Source organism: Carcharhinus amblyrhynchos, chromosome 31 (genome assembly GCF_965287045.1).
Source record: "Carcharhinus amblyrhynchos chromosome 31, sCarAmb.v2.hapA, whole genome shotgun sequence".
In the NCBI taxonomy this organism is placed as follows: domain Eukaryota; kingdom Metazoa; phylum Chordata; class Chondrichthyes; order Carcharhiniformes; family Carcharhinidae; genus Carcharhinus; species Carcharhinus amblyrhynchos.
The window spans coordinates 20582336-20594599 of record NC_137354.1 but is presented as its reverse complement, the minus strand read 5'-3'; the positions used below and the strand labels follow the sequence as shown (position 1 = coordinate 20594599).

The following is a 12264-nucleotide window of genomic DNA, read 5'->3' as shown; positions in this document are numbered from 1 at the left end:
TTTTGACCCAAGTGGATTTGGTATTTCATTTATAAATAATAACTCAATATTTTCCTCCTTCTTGTCCTCTACTTGATGCTTTCCTACAACTGCCTCCAGGAGGCAGTAAAGCCTAAGCCACAACATAGAATCATAGAATCTTACAGTGCAGAAGGAGGCCATTCAGCCCATTAAGGCTGCACCAACAACAATCCAGGCCCTATCCCTGTAACTCCATGTATTTATCCTGCTAATCTCCCTGACACTAAGGGGAAATTTATCATAGTCAATCCACCTAACCCACACATTTTTGGACTGCAGGAGGAAACCAGAGTACCTGGACGAAACCCATGCAGACATGGGGAAAACGTGCAAATTCCACACAAACAGTGACCTGAAGCTGAAATTGAACCCGGGTCCCTGGTGCTGTGAGGCAGCAATGCTAACCGCTGCGCCACCCTCTTCTCTAAAGGAAGATTGCAAACAATTATCCAACAAAATGACAGCCTTGTTATAGTGCAGAAGGGAACATGACAAAGTGAGCTCTCAAAGATTCCATGTTGCAGTCCTGGTGCATTCAATATTTTCATTTAGGTAAGGCTGAGGATGTGACTAGAGTGAAGAGAAAGGTTTGCATTCACTCAGTTTCCAGCTAACCAATCTTCAGGAATTTCAAGCTAGTTTGGCCATGGAATTTCTGTGACAGTAACCAGTTCTGTATTAATTTAGTAAGGAAAGAATTGGCTTGCAATCAATATAGTGTAGATTTTTCAGTGAACCACTTGCCCTTGAAAATTATTTTAACAAAAATAAGTGAATTCTACAGACTCCAGCAAAACTCGAGAGCTACCTGCAGTGCATACTTACGAAAAAGTGGATTGTCAGTTTGTAGCTGACTCCTCATAGGTATTGATTGGAGCTACATTGCTACCACAAGGCATCACACAAAGTACAAGTGAAACATAGCAATCAGTCCCACAAGCCTGTTCCATCATTCATGCTTCATCTGTGGGAGACTCACTTGACATTTACCTGAACACCTTCCTCCTCCTCCTCCTCTCCCCCCCCCACCCCCCCCCACCCCCCCAACCCCCACCGGCAATGCTGCTCATTAACTCATCACAGAACTAAAGTGCTTTTTTTTTCAATGTATACTATATATCACTCAATGGATTATGCAAACTATGCTTTGTGTACTTCTAAGGAATATTAGCCAGTGTTGATAGAAACACATGGACAGCACTCAATGAGAAACATTAAGAATGTGTCAAAGTCAGTTCAAGTCAGAGCCAAAACTGGAGCAGTGTGTCTTGCAAGAGAGCTGCTGGCTGGCTAGCAAGATACAGGCAGGATCGTTAATGCTTCAGCCAATACATAACCCATTGTTTATTTAGATCTATATAGTATTTAATGTAATTTTTCAAACTAGGTTAAAAGGATCATGGTGGAAATGAGCAAATGACAGGCCTTTGTTTCATATCCGGTGTGAACAATAAAACACCTGCCAAACTCCCAACTCTTCCCTTCAAATGAGAATGGTGCCATCGTCATGGGTCACTGCAGGGTATTATTAGAATGGGCTCATCGGAAAGTTAACACGCAGGGAAGGGATGCAATAAACATCCTGAGAAAAGAGCATACAGCAGCCAGGCAGGTGGACAGAACAGAAACTGTTTTTTTAATACTGCAACCTCCCAGCAAGGACAGTTGCACAGTTTGCAAACTAGATTCAGGTTTCATGGATCAATGCAGATTTAATGCACACTTTACTCTCCTGCCCTGCAGTTTGTGAATTCACCATTAAACGTACTGAAGTGTTTGCATCGTGCTATCTCGGAACATTACTGGATTTGAAACCTAACCCAGTATGTAGTGGCCAATTCAAGAGTACAGAATTGTTTCTGATAGACAGGGGAATTAAGGGTTATGGGGAGAAAGCGGGAAAGTGGAACTGATCCACTTCAGATCAGCCATGATCTTATTGAATGGCGGGGCAGGCTCGAAGGGCTAGATGGCCTACTACTGCTCCTATTTCTTATGTTCTATGGCAGCCTGGACTGATCACTAAACTCTGCAGGGCCCATGCTGAAATGATAATCCCTGCAATTCAAAGCAACTAACCGCGCAAACATGTTTTGACATGTTTCTGATATTTCTTCAAATATTCTCCCACTGCTAGGTTAAAACTTGCACAAAACATTCAAAACCTGCTTATTACTATATGGAGATCTGTCTGCCAGTCTCTCTGCCTTCTAGGCAACCAAGTCTTTCTTTCATTGAGGAAACTGCTTCACTCTTGTTCCAACACGTTTTATTCAGACACTGAGCTGCGGTTTACTCCAGAATGAATTACAATTTTGAAAGCCACAACATGCAAGAAAAGTCAATTTGTGATAGTGTGAGACTGAATACCATGTAAACTACAAGCTTGAGTCACAACCTACAAAGAAATGTGAATGCAGCCCAGCCTCCACCCACTGACTATCTACATTTCCCGCTATCTCAGAAAAGCAGCCAGCATAATCAAGGACCCGACATTCTCTCTTCCACCTTCTTCCGTCTGGATAAAGATTCAGAAGCTTGAGATCACGTACAACCGACTCAAGAACAGCTTCTTCCCTGCTGCCATCAGGCTTTTGAATGGACCTACCACACATTAAGTTGATCTTTCTCTTCACCCTATCTATAACTGAGACACTATATTCTGCACTCTCTCCTTTCCTTCTCCCCTGTACATTCTATGAACGATATGTTTTGTCCGTATAGCGCACAAACAATACTTTTCACTGTATCCCAATACATGAGACAATAATAAATCAAATCAAACCTTGGCCAAAATATTTCATAGGATTCCCAGCAGTGAGGTGCAAATCATGCTCCATCAGAGAGCATGATACATGATGCGCACTGACTTAACCTGCCTTGAACCTCCTCAAAAAGTGGATGGATAAACAGGGAGAAAATAAAGACATACACTGATGACGCCCAGTTGTAACTCAACACTCCCCTTCTCTTCTACTAATCCTGAAACGTCAAACAGACGGTGCTCCAATTAAATATTAGAAAGACCAATGCCATTGCCTTCAGACTCCACCATAATTTCTATTCTTTAGTTATTGACTCTATCCCTTACCCTGACAACCGTCTGAAGCTGAACCAGACCATTCGCAACCTTGGAGCTATTATCTGTACCCAAGATGTACTTCTGATCATATCAATGCTGTTACGAAGATACTCTATTCCCAACTAGGTAGCACTCCTCAAGTTCACTTCCAATTCAGCTTATCTATTGCTAAAACCAGTTATTAACTTTGCGATTTGATCACTCACTGTGAACTCGCACTCAGATTCGTCGCCCGCGTCCCAACTCATAGCAAATATCATTCATACCAAGCTTCTTGAAGCGATGTGGTGATATTAAAATTCTTTTGTCTTCCAAATTCCTCCACAGCTTCAGCCCTCGCTATTTCTGTAGCTTCCTCCTGCCCACAACCCTCCACGATATGTGTGCCTCCAATTCTGACCTCTTGCGCATCCTCAATTTTAATTGTGCTGGCACTGGCAGACATGTCTTCAGCTGCTGAGGCCCCGAGTTCTATAATTTCCCCCATAAACCTCCCCGGATTTCCTTTCTTCTTGGGGACATTCCTTAAAACCGACCTCTTTGAGCCAGCTTTTGATCAGCTATCTTGATCTGTTGTGAAATGTTGAAGCGGCTTAATGGCAAGTTTTGTTTGTTTACTCCTATAAAAATGCCTTGGGACATTTAACTACATTAAGTTGCTGTGTTAAATAGATGTTATTGCTGCTTGGAATTTGACACCTACAGAATGCACATAAATTAGGAGCGGAGTAGGCCATTCAGCCCCTCTAACCTGCTCCACATTTCAATAAGATCATGGCTAATCTGCTTGTGGCCTCAACTCCACTTTCCTACCTAGCCCCAAAACCCTTAACTCCTTTGCAGATCAACAATCAAAGTCAGCTGTGGATGGATTCAATGACCCAGCTTCTGCTGCTGTCTGGGGAAGAGAATTCTTCTCCCTTACAGGAAAGAACTATCCTCATCCCAATCTTAAATGAGACCTCCTTTTACTTTTAAGCCTTGTCTCCTACTTCGAGACTCCACCACTAGGGGAAACATCCCCTTATCATCTGCCCTGTTAAGTCCCCTCAGGATTGCAAAGGCAAAATACTGCGGATGCTGGAAATTAAACAAAAACAGAAAATGCTGGAGAAACTCAGCAGGTCAGGCAGCATCTGCAGAGAGAGAATGATGAAGCGTCATCCAGATTCAAATCATTGGCTCTACTCTTTCTCCACAGATGTTATCAGACCTGCTGAGATTTTCCAGCATTTTCTGTTTCCCCCAGAATCTCATGTCTCAATAAAATCACTTCTCATTGCTTCTAAACTTTAATAGGAATAGAGCCAACATGCCCAACTTTTCCTCACAAGATAACCCCCTCATCAGGAATCAGCCACGTGAATCTTCTCTGAACTGCTTCCAATGCAATTATATCCTTTCCTATTTTCTAATCGCAATATTGATGATTGAAAGGAAGGGCTTGTGGAATGTACAGTGGCATTAGTCACTGCACACTTCACGTTCCAAAACCTAAATGGTGGAGAGCTTCATGTTTTCAGGTGTCCAGATCACCAACCTGTCCTGGTCCCTCCATGGCGACACCATGGTTAAGAAAGCACACCAATGCCTCTACTTTTTCAGAAGGCTAAGGAAATTTGGCATGTTAGCTAGGTCTCACCAGCTTTTACAGATGCACCATAGAAAGTATTCTTTCTGGTTATATGGTCTGGTTCCTACTCTGCCCAAGACTACAAGAAACTACAAAATGTTGTGAATGTAGCCCAGTCCATCACGCAAACCAGCCTCTCATCTGTTGACTCTGTCCACACTTTCCACTGTCTCGGAGAAACAGCCAGCATAATTAGGGACCCCATGCACACCAGACATACTCTCTTCCACTTCTTCTACTGGGGAAAAAGATACAAAAGACTGAGGTCACATACCAACCGACTCAAGAACAGCTTCTTCCCTGCCGCAGTCAGACTTTTGAATGGACTTACCTAGCATTAAATTGATCTTTCTCTACACCCTGGCTATGATGTAACACTACATTCTGCACTCTCTCCTTTCCTCTATGAATGGTATGCTTTGTCTATACAGTGTGCAATAAACAATGCTTTTCACTGTACATTAATACATGTAACAATAATAAATCAAACAAAAAGTTAATATTTTAACTTATGAAGAGATTTAATTTACTAGGTTTGTAATCCCGTGTACAGGATTAAAGGTGATTTGGATCAAGCATTAGGGATAATGAAAGGATTTGCTAAGGTAGAAAGAGCATAAAACTGTTTTCTCTGGTGGGAGAGTTCAGATTAGAGCAAGTGTTTTGAGGGATGCAGTCAGAAAGCATTCCTTCTCACAAGTAATAGAATCATAGAACCCCACAGTGCAGAAAGAGGCCCTTCGGCCCCTCGAGTCGACACTGAACACAATCCCACCCAGGCCCTACCCCCCTATTATACCCACTAATCCCTCTAACCTATGCATCCCTGGACACGAAGGGGTAATTTCTAAGCATGGCCAATCAACCTAACCTGCACATCTTTGGACTGTGGGAGGAAACCAGAGTACCCGGAGGAAACCCACACGGACACGAGGAGAATGTGCAAACTCCACACAGGCAGTGACCTGAGCCAGGAATTGAACCCAGGACCCTGCAGCTGTGAAGCAGCAGTGCTAACCATTGTGCTACTGTGCCGCCCATAATGACTGTGGAAATCTGGAGCTTCTCAAGAAAAAAAATATTGAGGCTTGGGGTCAATTGAAAATGTAATAACTGAGATGAACAGATTTCTGTTAATAAATACCTTGGGCAGCATGGTAGCACAGTGGTTAGCACTGGTGCTTCACAGCTCCAGAGTCCTGGGTTCGATTCCCAGCTCAGGTCGCTGTCTGTGTGGAGTTTGCACATTCTCTTCATGTCTGCGTGGGTTTCCTCCAGATACTCCAGTTTCCTTCCACAGTCCAAAGATGTGCGGGTTAGGTTGATTGGCTACGCTAAGAAATTGCCCCTTAGCATCCAGGGATGCGTAGGTTAGAGGGATTAGTGGGTATAACATGTAGGGATATGGGGGTAGGGCCTGGGTGGGATTGTGTTCGGTGCAGACTCAATGGGCCAAAGGGCCTCTTTCTGCACTGTAGGGTTCTATGATCTAACATTACTTACAGAACCAAGTCGTGTAGATGGCGTTAAGGTTACACGTTCTCACTCGTATTGCAATCGGGAGACACAATGGCAATTTAAATAATTAATATTAACATGTCAAAGCATGGAGCTAGTCAGCCCTCAGTTGACACTCAGTTCCCAGGGAAAAGTGCCAACACTGGCAAAGGCCTGCAAACTTGCTCTTGGGTCTGGGTGGTGGAGAGATTTATTGGCTTGAGAGATGTACTTTTCTTAAAGAAAATTCAGGAGTGGTTCTGTAATGAGGCACCAATGTGCAGAGCAGGGTAGGAGCATGTGGTATGGTTCCTAAGTCACCACAAACTCTCAATCATGGCTGCACCATTAGTTTGCAGTATCCACAATCTTCTTGGATATCATTAGGACAAAGATACTCTCCCTAATTGTGCAATTATGGGGAGGCAGCGCACACTAAATGTCACTGGAAAAGAAATCCAGATGCTCAGGCTCTGAACACATGGAATCAAATCTCACTCCGGTAGCTAGTGGAATTTAATTCAATTAATAAAAATCTGGAATTGAAAGCAGATTTCAATCATGGAGACCATGAAACTATCTTGACTTTCATTAAAACCCATCTGGTTCACTAATTTCCTTTAGGGAAGAAAATCTGCCACCCTTAACCAGTCTGGCCAGATGTGACTCCAGAACCACTGCAATGTGATTGACTCTTAACTGCCCTCTGAAGCAGCTGAGTGAGCCACTCAGTTCAAGGGCAATCGCCAGTGATGCCCATGGCCCAAGAAAGGATAAAAATAAAACTGATTTTACGGACTGGAAACATCTTTGTCTGCAAACGCAGTGGTTACATAATTAGTCATCACACCCAGTTCACATGGATTGTGCATATTTTATAAATGGAACATTCACGGAAGGAAACACCCTGATTTTGAACAAGGTGACAGACTTGAAAAATTACATCCAAATTGTGCCATTGGCACTCTTCATCTCAAAACTGTCAGATAGAATACCTGCCAACGCCCTTTATGTTCTCTGCATTATATTCAACTGTAAGGCTTAAAGAATAAAAGGGATGATCAATAAACAATTAAATAGCTTGTACAGCAATGTGCACAGCTTCCAGAACAATAAAAGGAAACTCGCAGCATTAATTCTTAGAGAATAATGCAACATGGCACGGATAACTGAAACTTGATTCAAAGAGCCGCTGGATACAACTTATTCAAGGAGGTCCAAATGAATAATCAGTAGGTTACCTGTAAAGGCCACTTTCCTCTCAAGTGTTGCACACACCATCAGTGTAGTCACCTAAATAACTCCAGGAGTCAGATGTAAAGGAACAGTGCATTATTGCACTGTCAAAGGGTTCCGAACAAAGCCCAGTCCATTACGCAAACCAGCCTCTCATCCATCCAGTGATATTACACAAAATAAAGTAAAGCAAAACCACAAACCTGCAGTGAACACAAACAGGTCCCAACTAGGACAACTTAATAATGGACCCACTCAGGGGTCTGCTTTATAAAGGGCTCGGTATATGAGCTCCACTTGGTGAGATAATTACCAGCCACCAGGGAGATGGTACTCTATGAGCCCTGCAGAAAGGTCAGTGATTCCCTGTACAAGTCTTGGGGGTTATCACACTACCTATTAAAGAGGAGTAGAGGAACAGTATGTGATTAACTTCACAAATTCTCTCCCATACAAATGGGTAAACATTTTCTTCCAGCATATGTAATTTGCTACGACCCCCAGGTTTTGCTAAGCCAATGTTAACAACGTCTGAACACAAGGTTAGTTTCAGGGCAGGTTTATTCTGTTTCAATGCATCCACTTTCATCATCCTCAAGATATTAAATACAAAACCCAATATATCAAAAACAAGGAAATCTTTCAAAGTCCCATTTTCAAAAGCTTGCTCGATCAAAATCCTGCTTGGATCAGGGATTATATTCTTTGGCACTATGACAATATTTTCCTGGGTTCAATCGCAGAAAACAGATCAGTTTATTTTTCTATCAGATTTGGCGAGTCAGAGATTCAGGAAATGGGAGCAGCAGGGGTGGGGAAGAAGAGGAATAGTCCAAGAAACTCACCGCTATTCTGGCTTGGAATTCTGCTGTTGGTACAACTGGTATTGTGCCACCATGCTTCCCAAACTTCCTCTCCAAACTTTCCTGGACGGACACTGGAAGGGGGAATGGAACATGATTACTGGTTAATCAGATCCAAAGTTCAATTAAGTAAATATGCGTGAGACTGCTGCAAGGCAGTAATGCTCCCTCCACCCATAAGCTTCTGTGCTGAGTGAAAGATTTGTTTCCAACTGTTGGACAGTGCAGACAGAAAAGGCAGTAATTAATGAAAATGTCTACTATGAACCAGCCAGCACAATGCATTGTGCTCTGCCATGCCCTCATGGATAAGGATGCTGATGCAGTAAAAAGTGAGGCACCTTCTCAATGAGGATTTTAAACATGAATATTATTCTTTCAAATTTCTAAGCATCACTTTGACATCAGTTTAAATGCAGCACGTAGGTCACCAACTTAAACTTGCATTTACATAACACCTTTAACATAATACGGCAAAAAATTAGAGCCAAAGAAAATGCACCATAGAAAGCATCTGTTCAGGATGCACCACAGCTTGGTATGGCTCCTGCTCTGACTATGACCACATGAAACTACAAAGTGTTCTGAACAAAGCCCAGTCCATCACAGAAACCAGCCTCCCATCCATTGACTCTGTCCACACTTCCAGCTGTCTCAGCAAAGCAGCCAGCATAATTAAGACCCCTTGCATTCTTTCACTTTCTTCTGTCAGGAAGGCGATATAAAAATCTGAGGTCACATACCAACCAACTCAACAACAGTTTGTTCCCTGCTGTCATCAGACTTTTGAATGAGCTTACCTCATATTAAGGTGATCTTTCTCTACACCCTATGACTGTAACATTACAGTTGCCAATGGGGAGGCAAAGGCAGTGGGGATGCGCAAGGCCAGAGAGTTCAAGGAGGGTACAGATGATAGACAGGCAAAGCCATACAGTGATAATACTGTAAGGCAGCAGAGAATAACTGGCATCTGTGGAACTGTAACCTAGCTTGAGCCTGCATTTTCTGAAGGAAAGGAAGAAACTGAGGGTGTGGGGGACATAAAGACAGCTGTAAAACCTTTTAAGAAAGTCTAATCACACAATTCACAATGGAAAGCATCTGATGGCCTCCCTCATTGGTAGTGGCTTGCGTCAGTTGTAGTATAAATCCAGTGTGCCTGACCCCTCCTCGAAATAAATGTTAACTTGAAATCCAGCACTGTTAAAAGCTTAAATTTGATTAGCTTTCAATGTAATTTTATACAATTACAGATTTCAACCTCATTATCAAAATCAGTAGTTTCTATAAAAGTAACAGAAACTACAGTATCTCCTATCCAGCAATTCACTAACCACTATCGTGCTCATGTGCTTATTGTCACCAGGTCCAATTGCAGGCAATTTTACGTACGTGGACAAGACCTACAGGCAAATCTATGGATTACAAAGGCATGTGTGGGTAAACATGGTTTGGACAGGAGAAAATATATTGCTTTCAAGTCAGTGAACTCAGTTCCACTCAAAAACATTGACACTAGGATATTGTTTGCGAGTGGCACGCTGGCTGGGTTCAATTCTGGCCTTGGGTCACTGTCCATGCAGAGTGTGCAAGTTCTCCCGTATCTGCGTGGGTTTCCTCCAGGTGCTCAGGCTTCCTCGCAGAGTCTGAAAAACGTGCTGGTTAGGTGCATTGGCCGTGCTAAATTTGCTCTCTATGTACCCAAGCAGGCGCTGGAGCATGGCAACTCAGGGATTTTCACAGTAACTTCATTGCAATGTTAATGTAAACTTTTTTGTGACATTAATAAATAAACTTTAAATGACAGATTTCCCAAAGACACTGATCATTTCAACCCTTGAATGATTATCCTTATTGTTCTCATCAGAAAAAGCAGCCAACAGGAGATCTCACTGACTGGCTGCCCAAAGCTTTATTCCCAAAATATGATAGTAGCAGAAGGATAGTTAAGCATTATATGGATACATTTTAGCCATCTTGTTTCCTATCGCATGGCTTCCTCCTTGGTGTCCCTGTACCATTCACTACCAGCAATCCAGAGATCAATCAATCCGATCCAAGACCTAACCTGGTGCACCATTCTTCCTGGAAAGTTTATTTCAACAGCAGTTTATTTCAGACATTTTTCTAGCGAGTGTGGAGGGGAAAAGGGTAGGAACCATGCCCACTCTCTGTGATGAAGATAAAAGCAGGAACTCGGGTTGAGGGCGATTTGTGTCACCCAAGCTTAGCTTCTCCCAATTGTTACTTCTAAATTTACTGCCATTGTTATCATTTTATAGAATCATACAATGCAGAAGAGGCCCTTCGGCCTCTACACTGTCTACTGAGTCTACACTGACTTTCAAACATTTTGATTTTTGATTAAGCCATTTCTTTTTCTGACAGTCGCTGCTTTTATTGGGCAGCACGGTGGCAGTGGTTGGCACTGCTCCCTCACAGTGCTAGGGACCCTGGTTCAATTCCTGGCTTGGGTCGCCGTCTGTGTGGAGTTTGCATGTTCTCCGTGTCTGTGTGGGTTCTCTCCGGGTGCTCCGGTTTTGTCCCACAGCCCAAAGATGTACTTGTTAGGTGGATTGGCTATGCTAAATCATCCCTCAATGTACCCGAACAGGCGCTGGAGCATGGCGACTAGGAGACTCTCTCAGTAACTTTATTGCAGTGTTGATGTAAACCTACTTGTGATAAATAAATAAAAACTTTAATGTCATTTGCACCTCCTCTGGGATTCACATTGTGTTGTTACAAATTTCATTACCAATGTTCCTTTTAAATTCCATTTGCAGTGTAAGGCTGAGTTGTTGCATTGCACATCCTATTTGTTCCCTGCTGAGTGACTGTGCAGCCATATAGCTGAGAAGAAAAATTGCACCCCTACCATCTCCATTTGCTTTGGACAATTGTCTCTTTTGTCATTTAATCTCTCTAGCCTTCAACCCCACAGACATTCCCCTTCTCAGCCTCTGCGCCTGCTCAAAACCTTTAACATCACTAACTTTTCCCAGTTATGAAATGTTATCAACCTGAAATGTCAGCTATCTCCACAGGGGCTGCCTGAGCTGCTGAGCTTTCTCAACATGCTCTGTTTTTATCTGTACAGTTCAATATCTGGTGCTCATCACAGCAGCTCTAAGCCAAGTCAGGCCTAATAAGTTCATCACTATTTACGCAGCAGGCAGACACTTCCTCGTGATTCCTCTCCACCCTGTCAAATTACCCACTATATTCTTAACTCTGTCTTCACAGGCTCTGGTGAGGGAATTGCAGCAGCTCATTTTACAATGTATAGGGTGTAACAGCTAACCATTTAAAAGTTTACACTATTTATAATTTAAGTTGCAGGGTTTTTGTTGTTGTTCAGGTATAAAGTGTGTCTGCATGTGTGTGTGTCTGTGTCTACATGTGTGAGGTCCTTGAGCACCAATCTCCAATAGCTTCCTCCTCCATTCAGTGCCATTCTTGTAGATTTGTACAATGATAAATCACCAGACCAAATCTAGGCTTACCCCCTAAACCTGTATAGCAGCCAAAAGTACTACTGTGCAGACAACCAATTAGTTGCTGTATTTCAGAGGATAGGAAAAGCAACCCTGACATTATTGTCAGTAAAACCCTCAAGAACTGTAACAAAGAGATTAAATCCAAAGAAGAAACAAGGTCAGCCAAATGATTCCTTCAAGTACTGATTACGTTCAGGCAATAATGTAGAATTACTACCTTGAGGGAACCTGTGTGTCTGTGACTGCTTAACTGGAACCTTTGCATCATCTGTGCTGAGTTAAAACCAAGGTCACGTGAGTCCAGGACCCAAAATTAATGACCTTCCCCTCTAGAATAAAATTTAACAGAAAGATTCCCCCCCTCCCTTTTAGGAGTGGGGGGAATAGCTCCCAAAAGATGCAAGATTCCATTGTCCATAATGTTCTTTT

The 12264-nt window shown here is 42.7% G+C and overlaps 1 protein-coding gene across 1 annotated transcript in view; it reads right to left on the bottom strand.

Annotated features, from left to right (window-relative positions):
- Window positions 1–12264, bottom strand: part of LOC145360538 (glutamate dehydrogenase, mitochondrial) — a 94620-nt gene that overhangs the window by 15369 nt on the left and 66987 nt on the right. The window contains exon 11 of the mRNA XM_080215810.1: window positions 8315–8406. Within this exon, the coding sequence (XP_080071936.1) occupies window positions 8315–8406 (92 nt within the window). The remainder of the gene's footprint in view (window positions 1–8314; window positions 8407–12264) is intronic.